Consider the following 14269-nt stretch of genomic DNA (forward strand, 5'->3'; position numbering starts at 1 on the left):
CACACACAGCTGCTTTTGTGAAATAGGAAGGAGGGACGCAGCATCCTGTCTAAATCCCTCTTCCATCAGAGTGTCCGAAAGACACAGACAGAACAGCAAATCTACAGGGTGTCCCAAACGTCTCCATACAGTAGGGGACTACGTACACCAGCACCACGTCGGTTGTGCCTACGTCTCGGTCCAGTCTTTCTGAACTTGTTAATAAGTTTGGCGACAGTGTCGCGTGTGTGTGTGTGTGACGTGACAAGCTCGCCATGTTTCCTGTTAAAGTTCATCGCAACCTTGCGACAGCTTCCCCGAGAATGATTTCAGTGCGCTCTTCTTTTGTCAAAGGCGTTCCTAAAGGCTATCTGAAAAATATACACTAAGGACGAAAGATTTTAGAAGACATTTTGCTAAAAAAAAAAAAGTGCTAATTTCCCGTGTGTGTGGACAATTTTTGGACACCCTGTATAGTTTAAGTGTTTAAGTTTCCTATAGGCGTGGGTAGTACCTTTTTAATCAAGCAGATTCTGAATAGTGAAATGTTGCGGAGACGAACGTCACTGCACGATTTCCCTTCGTTACCGTACTCGACGTGTTTAAACCGAGGGTTGAACACAGAAAACGGCGTGTTTATGTCGAGTACAGGCTCGGTTTCCTCTTTTAAGTCCGTATAGCGAAGTGAAGATACTTTTAGGGACTTTCATTTTGTTCTTGAAAATGGGAAGCTGGCCTCGTGTGGAAAACGTTTCAACATCCCCTGACTTGTGGGGATAACCATGAGGGGACAACTTACATTTCTTATTATTTTCACAAGGTTTTTTGGGCAGAACATCTGTCCCAAAAAGACCCTTTGCTTTAATTTTTTTAAAATAAATAAATAAATAAATATTAGTAGTCTCAGGTAGAATTAGTGCAGTTTTATAAGGAAATGAGCTGTAAGTTCTTGTTATTATTGAGCGTCTTGCAGAACCAAACACGGTTCTTCTGGAGACTTTGACTATCGCACTCGTCTTAGTTTTGCAGCAAAAAGGTGATCTCTTATATAATACGCTGCTTTCTTTACTGACAAACAAAATGTTTCTGTAGTAATTCATTTTGTGCTAGAAAACTAATGTTTGGGAATCTAACGTGTTTTTGTACTGACTCGAGTCAAAGTTTGTATTAAAAAAAATAGGGTGCCTAAAATTTTGCACAGTACTGTATATGGTGAAAAACTCAGATTGAGCTCATCACCTGCTGATGAGCTGCTTTACCTTGACCTTGGGCCTCGAGCCTCACCAGAGTTAACAGGTCATGACCGCAACTTCACATCAGGTGTCTTAAATCATCCGAGAGGGAGTGGACCTCCTCCTACGCTCTTAATCAGACCGTCAAGGACATCTTCCTGTTATCTCGCACAGCAAGCCTAAATATAACAAATGAGGAGATGCGCTAGACTTCTCGGCATCCACGTAAGGGTTATACCTACGGAGTATAATGAAGAATTAGCTAACGCTGAAGGATCGGCTGGTTAACGACGGTATGAAATGACGCACGTATGGAAAATCTCAAGGGACATGAAGCCGAAAAATTATGCAACTAAAAGTAAAATTTTTTTTTGTTCGTTTGTTTTTTTTGCTTTTGAATATGTAAATATTATGAGACAGTATTACACAACATGGGAAGGTGGGAATGTATGTACATGACTGCATGTGTATGTGCGCGTTAGCTTTCAGTGTGGAGTCTGATCACAGCGTGAACTCTCCTCCATGTTGCTCCTCTGATGCTCCTTTGCTGATGGTTTGATGTCTCCACTTGTGCAAACAGTGTCACTCATCATCATCTTTCCTCCTCTAATTTCTCTCTCTCTCTCTCTCTCTCAGTGAACAGTATATCTCAGCGGCAGAGCTTGCTCTTCTGATTGGCTCGAAGCCTGACTATGCTGAAAGAAAGAAGAGGAGGATGAACGGAGATGTTTCTGTGTGCGATTATGATGAAGGGATCCCCGTGTATTTGTTTTTGTGTTTGTTTTCCTCACTTCTCTAACTGAGTCATTGCTGTCATGTGGCATTGCTTTTCGGGGGGAAAAAAGGGGAGGAGTTACTAGATGTTTACATGGGAAGATGAGAATTTTTTGTTTTTGGGTTGTTGTTGTTTTTTTTTTTTGTTGTTTTTTTTTGTATTTATAGCGTTTGTGTCCTGATTATGCACTCTGTTTGCATGTACCTGTAAGCCATGTTCTCCTCCCACTCACTTTCAGTTGCGTGTCTGGTCGAATTGGACTTCGCTGTACGTTTTTGTAGTTTCATTTGAATCCGTTACTAGAACGAACCACTAATGATGACGCGAATGGTTAATAATAATATCCTTCGCTTCAGAACTGTGACTGTTGAACAGGATTGAATACTGTTATGCATTCAAGCCTTCATCTTAGTCTTCCTCCTCAGCGTTCTCAATCTGACCCTCGCATTCACTCACGTATCTCACACACACACACACACACACACGCACACACTGACGACCACTGAAAACCACGGCATGATTTTACCAAAGATTTTTCCCTCCTTGAAATCATTAGAGCTTCCAATTTGCCCAAACGTCCCCCAGCGTCTCTGTATTTTTACCCTCGCAGCCATCTGCTTCTTCCTGCTTTACTGGTTTTTCCAAAAACTGTTTTGAGAAACGCTTGTTCATGTTTAGTACTCTGGCGAAATGATTTACCAGTGAACCAGAATCCAATCCAAACCTAAACCTGAGCAGTTAAAGGTTACAGGTTTGTTTGTCCGAGGCTCAACTGTGGCTTTCTGAGACATCTCATTTGAACTCGCAACCTTAACAGTAGGGACGCACCGCTCCGCTTTTTGGGAATATTTTTTAAATCTGATCATTGTATGCAGGATTTTTCCAATATTAAAGGTGCAATTTGTAACGTTTTGAGTGTTTTCAGGCCAGTAACGATCAAACCTGTAGGCACTTGATTGTTTACTGGATTTTAGCGGTTTCTTTCAGGTTTCCATTTTTCCAGCGTCTAAATTAGCCCCACCCCCTTCAGCTGGAATCGAGTCGCTCAGCCCCACCCCTTTTTTGAGCCTGGCGTAATTTCTTAGAAAGAAATGGTTGACTCTAGAACCCGAACGTGTTCTTTGTTTTGACCCTTCCCTTAAATGTTCTATGTAGAGCCGTAGAATAAAGTGTTTTCCTATCAGACGGGGTTCCGTATGAAATCCGTACAGGAAGCTAAATACACTTAACTATAAGAGGAACCCTTTTCCTCTTATAAAGAGTGTAATTTCAGTTTCAGCAGAGGGGGTGGAGTCTGAAATTCACTTTACACTATAGAGAGGCTCTAAATATGACCAGCTGCCGCTTTAAACTTCAATCATTGCAGAAGTTGTTTAGAAGATGCTTGAAGATTTAGAAGACACTCGGTTTGCTTGCGGATGATGAAGTGAATCCTAACTGAACTCGTTTGAGCAAGAAGAATGAAACCGCACATCAAACTCGCACCCGTTCATGGGCGCCTCCCTACTGGAAAGCTGTGTGTCGAGCAGGAAGCTACAGTGTGCCGTTTCTGTGATGGTGTGTGTGCAGTCCAGCTCTGCTGCGGAAACGTCAGTGTGTTGTTACAGTGAGTGTGTTCTGTGGTGCGGAGCTCAGGACCCAAAACCTTTTATTCACTAATAAGGTGTGTGTGAAGACAATGCAAAACGCCACTGTGTGTGAAGTCGGTGGAGTTAATGTTGTTATTATTATTATTAAGGTTATGATGTGTTCTCAGAGCTTTAGTTTGCCATTCCCCTTCAACTGTGCTGATTATTTTGTGTATCTCTGTGTGTGTGTGTGTGTGTGTGTGTGTGTGTGTGTGTGTGTGTGTGTGTGTGTGGTTTAGATGAACGCAGCGTAGACGGTGTGTGAGACGAGGTAGAAGTCTGTGGTACAGTGTAAATAGCAGAAAAGGGCAGTGGACAGTGCAATGACAGGAAGTGGATTTTTAAAGCAACACGACGATATTTGAGGTTATAGTTCTATATTGTTGTTATTATTATTATTATTATTATTACTACGTGTTCATATATATATTTTTTAATGAAGAATATATGGTTAGCACAATTGTCCTAGCTGGTGTCTTTACAAGGTTTGGCTACTATTCTTTTATTTAAAAAGAAAATCAAAGCATCTCTTCCATTTCAGTGTCAGAGCTGGAGTGGGTTTAACCTCCTCGCACGTTGCAATACACGATACAGAGTGCAATAACCAAATCATTTTCTCTCCAAATTCACCCCTTTTTTTTTTTTTTTTTTTTTTTTTTTTTTTTTTTTTTAAATATAAAGTGTCTGATAAAACAGAAGTGGACATTTCTCATGCTCATCTCGTCTCCTCTGGCTGTGTCTCTAATAGTGCCCTATTTCCTGTTCCCTACAAACACCCAAGAGCTTTTATTGTATTCTTTACACACTAGATTTCATTGTTTACATACCAACCTATTGCATTGCATTGTGGGATTTCATGAGTGCACACAGTAGTGCACTAGTTAGTGTTTTACACTTTTTGTATTCAGGTCTGAAAGTGTTGTATAGAACCACCTGAATGAAGCTGGATATGATTCTGTTTTTTATATATATATATATTTTGTTTGTTTGTTTCCTCGTATACGGAGGACTAACTTTTTATTAAAGAATGTCCATTGCGTCCATTTAATCCCACAATGCACTGCAGTAGCCTAGTGTCCAAAGACCATCTAGGGATTAAAAACACCTGTAATGCACTCTGCAGTTTGTAGGGAGTAGGCTATAGGATGCTATTAAGGACATGGAATATTTTCATGTGCCAGACTCATAAATTAGTGCACTACATACAGATGCATCTCAAAAAATTTGAATATCGTGGAAAAGTTCATTTTTTCCCATAATTTAATTTAAACAGTGGAACTTTCATATATTGTAGATTCATTACACATAAAGTGAAATATTTCAAGCCTTGTTTTTGTTTTAATCTCGATGATTACGGCTTAGAGCTCACGGAAAAATCAAAAATCCAGTATCTCAAAATATTCGAATAAAGAATTTATAATACAGAAATGTCGACCTTGTGAACAGTATGTTCATTTATGTACGCGATACTCGGTCAGGGATTTAATCCTTTTGCAGGAATTACTGCGTCAATGCGGCGTGGCATGGAGGCGATCAGCCTGTGGCACTGCTGAGGTGTTCTGGAAGTCCAGGTTGCTTTGATGGCGGTCTTCAGCTCGTCTGTATTGTCGGGTCTGGCGTCTCTCGTAGATTCTCTATGGGGTTCGGGTCAGGCGAATCGGCTGGCCGATCAAGCACAGTAACACCATGGTCAGTAAACCAGTTACTAGTAGTTTTGGCACTGTGGGCAGGTACCAAGCCTGCTGGAAAAGGAAATCAGCATCTCCATAAAGCTTGTCAGCAGATGGAACCGTGAAGTGCTCTAAAATCTCCTGGTAGACGCTGCATCGACTCTCGACTTGAGAAAACACAATGGCCCAACACCAGCAGATGACATGGCAACCCAAATCATCACTGACTGTGGAAACTTCACACTGGACTTAAAGCAACTCGGATTCTGTTCCTCTCCACTCTTCCTCTAGACTCTGGGACCTTGATTTCCAAATGAAACGCAACATTTACTTTCATCTTCCCCGTGATTGTGGTCGTGTGTACTGATCCAGACTGAGAGAGATTAAAGCCTCAGGAAACTTTCGCAGGTGTTTTGAGTTAATTCGCAGATTAGAGTCTTCGGTCGACATTTCTCTATTATAAATCCTTTATTCTAATATTTTGAGATACTGGATTTTTGATTTCCGTAAGCCGTAATCATCGAGATTAAAACAAAACAAGGCTTGAATTATTTCACTTTATGTGTAATGAATCTACAATATATGAAAGTTCCAGTTTTTAAATTAAATTACGGGAAAAAATTAACTTAATTACTGCTTACTGTATATTCTCTGTGCTCGCTCGCTCGCACTCTCTCTCGCTCTCTTCTTTGTCTCTCTGTCTCGTCTAAATGGGCCTCGTTTATCAAACGTTCACTCCTGAGTGTGTGTAAATTTACCCATAAGAAGACTAACTAAGGTAAACCTCGATCGACTTCAAATACGTATCATTTGCAGGGGTTACTGCACTTTTATCAATCTGTCGAGTTTACATTGCTTATTTTTATTACATATACAGCGTTTAGCAGGTGCCCGTGTCCAGAGCGACTTATACAAGTGTTTTGGCGTCTATAAAAACACACACACACACGCGCTCGTTCACTAGGTCAGAGATCAAGAGCACCATCGAGAACGTTCTGTGATAAACAGTCATTTTATTGTATTGGTATTTATTAATGAATGTGAAAAATAAAGAACATGGAGCCATGTACCTTAATGTACCTTCCTCCTCGTCTTTCGCTGTTTAGCAGTCATTTCCTGTTCACAGCCCTCTGTGCTCTTGACCTTTTACGGGGTTTTGTGGGTGTCACTACGTGCAAATGAGCTGCAAGTGAGCAGGAACGTGCACTTTAAGGGGTGATCAGCATTACGCGCGCACGCACGAAGAAAATCAGCGTTTTAGAAAAGTTTGTAAATCTGCTAGAAAATTGTAGTCGAATTTTGGCTTAAGCAAATATTTACACACAACTTTACTGATGGATTGATGGATAAAGCCCATTGTCTTGTCTCGCTCTCTCTCTCACACACACTCTTGCGCTCTCTCTCTCTCTCACTCTTACTCTCTCTCTTTTCTCTCGCTCTTGCTCTCTCTTGCTTTCTCTCTCACACACACTCTCTCTCTCTCTCTCTCTCCCTCCCTCCCTCCCTCCCTCCCTCCCGTGAGGTTCTGAGTGTGTTCGTGACATCCCCACCGTACACACCGCCATGATCTGAGCCAACAACACACTCGGTGTGATGCGCTTTTAATGTTTCTTTTACACACATCGACCGTTTTAGAGGTTGTGTTTTCGTGCTAGAGGAAATGTGATCAGTATTAATCTTTTTCTTTTTTTTTATTTTTCATTTACTTTACTTTTCAGTATGGATTAAAGAGCCAAAACTCTGCTCCTGTTTAACATGGAGGTGTTTTAGAAAAGTCTTTTTACGTGTGTGTGTGTGTGTGTGTGTGTGTGTGGAGGTGAACATGGGGACACGTTACACAGCCCCTGATGAGAAAGCAATACCCACTGTAAATCTCTCATTTAGCTCCAGGAGCCCATGCCTGTTTTCTGATTTATATTCAGTGTGCTCGAAAAGATTATTTATGCAGATTTTCAGACAGATCTGATGCCATGGACGTGTAAAGATGCGCACACATGCGTGCGCGCACACACACACACACACACACACACACACACACAAAAAAAACGACATGAGTGAAGAGAACATGAAGACACATGGACTTTGCGTTCTCGCTCTTGCAATAGTCTGCATGTTTTGTCTGGAAAGTGTGCAAACTTGGACCGATCATCACGGCGCTCGCTGTCCCTCCCATAGGACTGAATGATGTGGAGACACGGCTGCCTGGACTGTTATTTCCAGACACTTCCGGGACTTTCTCCAAGCCTGCTGCTGCTGATGTCGTCGACTCGGAGCAACACGCGGCCCGAAGCGTGTTTTTGTTGGGTTTTTTTGTGCAGGAGGACAAAAAAAATGTGAATTCTGTTTTTCTGGCAATACAAATCATCGGCCCAAACTCCGTTTGTTACTCTCTTGTTTGTTTGTTTTTCTTTTTATTATTTATGAATGAACTTGTATGTATGAATTTCTCACTACAGGATTAGGATATCAGGATATGAATGTAAAGTTCATATATGATCCATTCTTCATTGTTCGATTTGTACAGAACGCTATAAAATGTCTCTCTGGTTTTCCTCATTTACATTGAATTCCTCTCTACTTCACATCCATTTCCATTCTCTCAGAGGATTACTCAAACCTTCGCTTTTTTTTTTTTTTTTACATCATATCACATCGATCGAATCCTTTCGTGATTTCACGACGTTTCATTTCCGCACGTTTAAACGTAAACCGTATTTCACCGACGTGTCACTTTTAAATCAGTTTGATGGCGTATTTGGCCTTCCTCAGAACCTGAGGGTCAGACTTCGTTTCAGAGCGCGACAATCAAGGCCCCAAAAAATTCTTCCTGCTAAAATAAAATGCTAATAAATCGAATTCTCTTTTTTTTTTTTTCTACAATTTGTCATCTTCCGCATGAGGACGGCTGGCTGGTGCGTATCATACAATAAGTACCAAGCGTGGAAGGTGAAGGCTGACACGTGCTTCCTCCGAGACGCATGACGTCACAGAGCAGCGTAGCACACTTCACGCTGCAGTGCTGTCTGCCCTCTTCCGCATACGTGAGCTCACAGACGCCCACGGTTGGTTAACGTCCCTGTGATCGACAGGGGTGAGAGAGTGCAGCCAGTTTTGTTTCTGGCATCAAACGCATTTCTGTTGCACCACTCTGGAGCTGTAATGACGATATTTAGACGTTTCATGTTCCATGATTGATTATCACAATGATATCTTTTGATTTTATTATTATTATTATTATTATAATGTCTTTTAGGAGCCGAGTGTATTTTATCCGAACGAGCCACACTTGCAAAAGTGCATTTGTTCCTGATTTCTTAATTGGGGGGGGGGATTATAATAATTTTTAGAACTTGAGGATTTAAAGGACGTTAGTGGCCGTTATAAAGAAATAAAGTGGGTGGAAGTGTTTTTTTGTTTTCTTTTAAAGGCTCAATTTAATTGCTGATATTTAGAGGTTTTTTTTTAAAATTTTTATTATGAATAATGTCTCAACAGTATTTGTGGAACTTTACACATGGCTGCTATAAATGCACTTTTTTGTTCTAAGGGTCTAACTTTTGCACACCTCAATTAAAAAAAAAAGCGATTAAAAAAAATCACAGCTAAATTTAAATCTGAGAGAATATTTCGAAATAATCATATGTGAGACTCGCTCTTATCGACGGAGCGTTGTGGGAAAAACACTCCTGCTTGGAATTTCTGAACAGTTCCTTACTTTATTTATTTCTATTACGTCAGTTTAAAAAAAAAAGAAAAAAAATTCACAGCATGAATTCTTCCAAACGTCACTTTTTAACGATTTTTCTAAGATTTCTACTTTCTATAGTGCCGTCTCCAGAGCTAACACACACACACACACACACACACACGTGACCTTCCACACAGCCCATCCTGAGTCATGTAAATGGATCCTAATTTCATGAAGCTCTGTCCCACCTCATCGTCACTCATCCCACGTCTAAAAAAATAATAATCTCGCCTCTCTCTTCAGAACAGTTTAACACGCTGCTCTGTGTTTCTTGCTGGAAGATTGTAAATCATTCCTAAAACGATGAGTTCTGAATCTTTGCGCCTCGGTGTGTTTCGTGCGGCTGCCTTTAGCTTTTCCTCTCCGTCAATACCAAAGTGATATGAGACCTTGCATGGGTTGGTTTGAAATCTTCCAAGATAACCAAGACGCTGATGTGTGTTTCTATTTTACTACTCTGGTTTCACAGTTTCATTATGAAACCACAAACCCACAGTGCAGACATATGAAGAGATATCTTTGATCAATGTTGTACATTTATGTTTATTCACTGTATCAAAAAAAACATATATATATATATATATATAGTTAAATAAAGCTACGCTCTTTTCTGAGGATTATAAGGTTCCTTCTTGCACTTCACATCGTCACAGATACATTCATACTTTGTTATATTTGCATCACAAACATTTTATTGACAGTAGTAACATTAGTACACAAGTTTCCCTCGACTCACGAAGCTGATATTTAAACTCTGAAATCTCTTGAACAGACGATGAACCGTGCAATGAATGTGTCCGGTCCGTGAGGTCACAACATCGACGTCTTTAAACCAGTCGTGTCCGATATGCAAATGATTACAGGATGACGTTATAGCAATAACCTTTCCATCATACAGAATTACAGTCTGTACAGTAACAGTTCTGTTTTGTTGTTTTACGACGTCACACTAAGGTCTCGCCCCTTTTTTTTTTAATAAAAGTAGTCAAATGCAATTTAAAAAAAAATAAAAATACTAAGAGTAGTATTCTTAATATTCAGCCTGTCTGGTCTATCTATCTATACTATATGACCAAAAGTATGTGGACACCTGACCATGTGCTCGTTGAACATCCCGTTCCAGATTTATTCCCCTCTTTTCGCTGTTATAATACGCTCCACTCTTCTGGGAAGGCTTTCCGCTAGATTTTGGGGCGTGGCTGTGGGGATTTGTGTTCATCCAGCTACAAGAGCGTTAGTGAGATCAGGTACTGGTGTCGGTTGAGGAGGTCTGGGGTGCGGTCGGTGTTCAGTGGGGTTGAGATCAGGGCTCTGCGCAGAACACTTGAGTTCTTCTATAGCAATCTTAGTAAACCGTGTCTTCATGTCGGAGCAGGTTTGGGCCTCTTAGGTCCAGTGAAGTAAGAGGTGTGTGAGAGTGATAGTCAGGTGTCCACATACTTTTGGTCATTCTCTCTCTCTCTCTCTCTCTCTCTCTGTCTCTGGTATCGACTCTTTGTCCTGACCCTCTACACAGCGGTGTTATATTTAAACTCGGTGATTGATTGTTTTGGTCTGTCTGAGTTCAAAATGGCGGCGCTCGTGTCCTCTCCACGTGAAGTGTTTTCAGAAGCAGTGAGAGCTGTTTTAGAAACTTGGCCGGTTTTACAGGTACCGTTTGTTACTGATGGCGTTGTTGTTGTTGTTTTTCCTTCATGTATATTTAATCGTTTAATCGATAAGATGTTTAAAGAGACCCGATGTGTACAGTGAGTATGCGCGTGCTAACCTGCTAGCTGCAGACCTGTACATGCGCCTGAAGTTCGTTATTTAGATTAGATTTAGTGTGCATGGTGTTGTGATTGGACTTTACTGAATAATACACACTTTATGGTACTGTACCATAGAATCCTATGAAAAATGATAGTTTAATGTTTTTGAGGGGTTTTGTTTGTTTGTTTGTTTTTTAAACGTAATGTCTGCAAAAATAACCAGGTAAAAAAAAGGGTAAATATTTCTAAAACCAAATTAGCTAGTTGTTTGGAAATTTCAAGTAACCGTGCAGTTCTAACAGTATTTCTGATACCAGTGCTCCGACGCTATCCGGATACAGGCATCTCATATCACTCAGCACTCATTAGAAATGAGGTGGGCGTGTCACTTACGTGGCTGTGTGGGGTTTGTTGTTGTTGTTGTTGTCTAGATAGCGGTTGATAATGGCTTTGGAGGAGTTTTCAGCCAGCAAAAGGCTGACTGGATGGTGGATGCGGTTCAGCAATATTTCCATGACAACAGTAAGCTATTCTCTTAAATTGAGCTTTTTCTGCCGTGTGGCCTGTCATAAAAAAAAATAATAAAACGTGTGTTCACGTGCAGGCGACCTAGAACAGGACGAAGTGGAGGACTTCCTGTCTGAGCTGATGAATAACGAGTTCGACACGGTGGTGGATGATGGGAGTCTGCCACAGGTATGAAGTCAAACCTGCACCAGTTCAGTGGTTTTCAAAGTGGGGGCCGCAGCCCCCTAGGGGTCCGCCAGGGGGCGCCCGGGGGGCCTCAACAATTTGGTGTGAAAAATGAATTCTCACTCTGACAACCACACACACACACAATCAATTCCTAATATAATGGAATGTAAATATGTAAGATGTAATTATTAATAATAATAAAAAAGGGGGATATATTCAGAAGTCTGTATTTTTAATGTGTTTTAAAGACACCTTGCAAAAGGGGGGCCTTGGTCAAATGTTAATGCCATTTAGGGGGGGCCTTGCCCTGGAAAAGTTTGGGAACCCCTGTCCTAGTAAACCGGTGCGGTTTTAAAGGCTCCATATAGTCAGTTATATCCGTATATAGAATTTCTTTACGCTTGTGTACAGTGACTGTGTGTATATGAGGAATGTATTACACAGAGCAGCACTGCAGTGTGTGTAAAATCAGGTGCTTTCTCTGTTGTTTTGTGTTCAGGTGGCACAGAAGGTGTGTGTTATGTTCCAGCAGTGTAAGCAGGGGAAACTCGCGGAGGTCAGACAGCACATCAGCCAGTTAGCACTGAAAAAGGCCAGCGGGAGGGCAAAGGTCACACCTATTAAATCTCCTACAGAGGATGCGGACGATGATGGCGACCGTGATAACGATGAGGTTTGTTCAGAATGATTTATTAAATAATGCATTTATAAGAAGCACAAGCTTAACCATTAAATCCTGAGCGGTTTTAATAATAACGACGATGATATCGATCGGGATTCTATAACAGCGGCTCATACGGTAGTGCCAGCTGCAAGGTTTATATTAATGCACTCGTTCTAGCGTATTATTCTTACTCTAGTAACAACAATTTTCAGGAACTCGAGCGACAGACCCTCGGGCATAATCCGAGACTAATAATAAATGATTTAAAACATTATTTAACAAAGAAAAGCATGTGATTGGTCATATGGTTAAGTTTTCTGTATGGAGAATCTATTGAACATTTTATGGAAGGAGTCTCCGGTGTCAGAAGGTTATCTGATGTGAGAGTGTTCAGGATGTTTTTGTTTGTTTGTACACTTTCCAGATTCTCAGTAACATGACAAGCTGTGTTTTTTGTTGTTTTTTTTTTTTGTCGTATTCTCTTTGAAAGAGAAAACAAGAGGCTGGTTCAGGAACAGCAGTTTATAGATGCTGTAACATAACAGGAACTAACTAGTTTTGTGGATGTTCTACGAAAAAGCAACGCGTCGTTCTTTAATAAATAAATAAATAGTAACATTGGCGAATTGCTGTGATGTATAAGAGGATTTAAACAGTTCGAAGCATATTGTTATAGGAGAATAATCCGCTTTAGGGTGGGAACCTTTACATAAAACAATGTATATATATGTATCTATATATAATCTCTATCTTACCACATGTCTGGCTGATGTTTTTTTTCTCTGCGTAGTCTATGGAGTGTGACGAGGCCGGAGCGGGAGCTTCAGTGAGCAGCACAACAGTGAAACTGCAGCAGCAGCCGTTTTCATCTACACGTACGGAGAAGGAGGAGGAGGAGGAGGAGGAGGGCTGGACAGTGGTGTGCAGGAAAAAATGACCGAAGCGCCGCTATGAACGAGTTACAAACTCCGACGTGCCAGAAACGCGGTGTCTGAATGAGCTTGTGGTAATGGAGCAAAAAAGAAATATCAGCAATCTACATCACGATGGAGCGTGGGGGAAAATATAAGACGGGTTTAGCGGCTGTGCTACATGGTGGTAAAAAAATCTTACACGGCAAGTTCGGATGAACTACTGGTAGAGTTGTTTACCAAAACTGTTTTCTTTTCATTTAGAGTGCTCCTGTTTGCTCTTCACTGCTTTTCCCAGAGCCCTTTCCCTCCCCGTGTAAGGTTGTTAAACGCCATCATGTCACAGTTAGTGTTTTAGTGATTTCATTACGTCTCGTCATGCCCTCTTGTGGACACACTGGGATCTGCAGGACAAGACCAACACGTCTGCAGTGAGTCCAGGTCTCGTGTGTGTTGCACTTCAGGGACTGACAGTGTTCAGCTTGTTTTCTGAGTTTAATACACTTTTGAATATTGTGATTTATAAAATGTTATGTACTGTATACCAAGGATACACTATCAAAAAATTAAGTTAGTATAACACTAACACTCGGTTTTCAGTACGTGCTTACATTAAGTTTTTTTTATAAAAAGAGGATGTTAAATCAAGCAATTTTCCCTGGTCAAAATTTTTTAAATATTTGCATGAGTTATTTAGTTTTCTACACTCATGATTTCCTGACAGTCAAATTCGACTTCATTATGACCGCCGCGTGTCCGAGGAACAGTTCCGGTATACTACATCCTGCCGAATACATCTTTTTGGCCATAGTTAGTATACATAGAACACACAGGAGGGATGAAACCGATAACGTGTTCTGTACAGATATGAATAACGAGGTGTGCTTTTCGTTCTGATTCGTCTTTGCTAGAAATGGTTAAGACTAGAGGCGTGCGAGTGGGAGGGTTTTACGAAGGTCGAATGAAAACCTTAAAAGTGGATAATAGAGGATTCAAAACCTGTTCCAAGGACTTTTATTAGTATTATTATTATTTTTAAAACAAAGAGGGAGTGCGATACACATTATTTGAAAATGAAATAAACTTCTGTGGCATTTATTCACAATAAACAATACGAAATAATAAACTGAGGTGTTCGTTTCACTCACCCTTGTACTTTCATGTGGGCGAGCAGGTAGAGATCAGGCTTGCAGGACAAAGAAAGACCCCTTTAGA

At 40.7% G+C, this 14269-nt stretch overlaps 2 protein-coding genes across 4 annotated transcripts in view; both read left to right on the forward strand.

Moving 5' to 3' along the window:
* The window catches only part of cdk16 (cyclin-dependent kinase 16), a 33961-nt gene extending 31098 nt beyond the window's left edge, over window positions 1-2863 (forward strand). For all 3 annotated transcript variants that reach the window (XM_053625677.1, XM_053625675.1, XM_053625676.1), the window contains one exon: window positions 1848-2863. In XM_053625677.1, coding sequence (XP_053481652.1) covers window positions 1848-1885 — 38 coding nt within the window. In that variant the 3' untranslated portion in view covers window positions 1886-2863. The remainder of the gene's footprint in view (window positions 1-1847) is intronic.
* Window positions 2864-10311: 7448 nt separating this feature from the next.
* On the forward strand, window positions 10312-14180 carry tsr2 (TSR2 ribosome maturation factor). The gene is made up of 5 exons (XM_053625686.1): window positions 10312-10682; window positions 11215-11305; window positions 11388-11479; window positions 11979-12152; window positions 12934-14180. Exons 1-5 carry the CDS (start codon window positions 10602-10604, stop codon window positions 13078-13080), a joined length of 585 nt encoding a protein of 194 aa, XP_053481661.1. The 5' UTR covers window positions 10312-10601; the 3' UTR covers window positions 13081-14180.
* Window positions 14181-14269: the final 89 nt, after the last annotated feature.

The sequence above is a fragment of the Ictalurus furcatus genome, chromosome 5 (genome assembly GCF_023375685.1).
Source record: "Ictalurus furcatus strain D&B chromosome 5, Billie_1.0, whole genome shotgun sequence".
Classification (NCBI taxonomy): Eukaryota; Metazoa; Chordata; class Actinopteri; order Siluriformes; family Ictaluridae; genus Ictalurus; species Ictalurus furcatus.

Bases quoted from the DNA above. Each gene is read 5' to 3' on its own strand.
- tsr2 (XM_053625686.1), top strand. From the start codon at position 10,602: ATGGCGGCGCTCGTGTCCTCTCCACGTGAAGTGTTTTCAGAAGCAGTG. The intron at 10,683-11,214 runs GTACCGTTTGTT...GTTGTTGTCTAG, and splicing joins AAACTTGGCCGGTTTTACAG to ATAGCGGTTGATAATGGCTT. The intron at 11,306-11,387 runs GTAAGCTATTCT...GTTCACGTGCAG, and splicing joins GCAATATTTCCATGACAACA to GCGACCTAGAACAGGACGAA.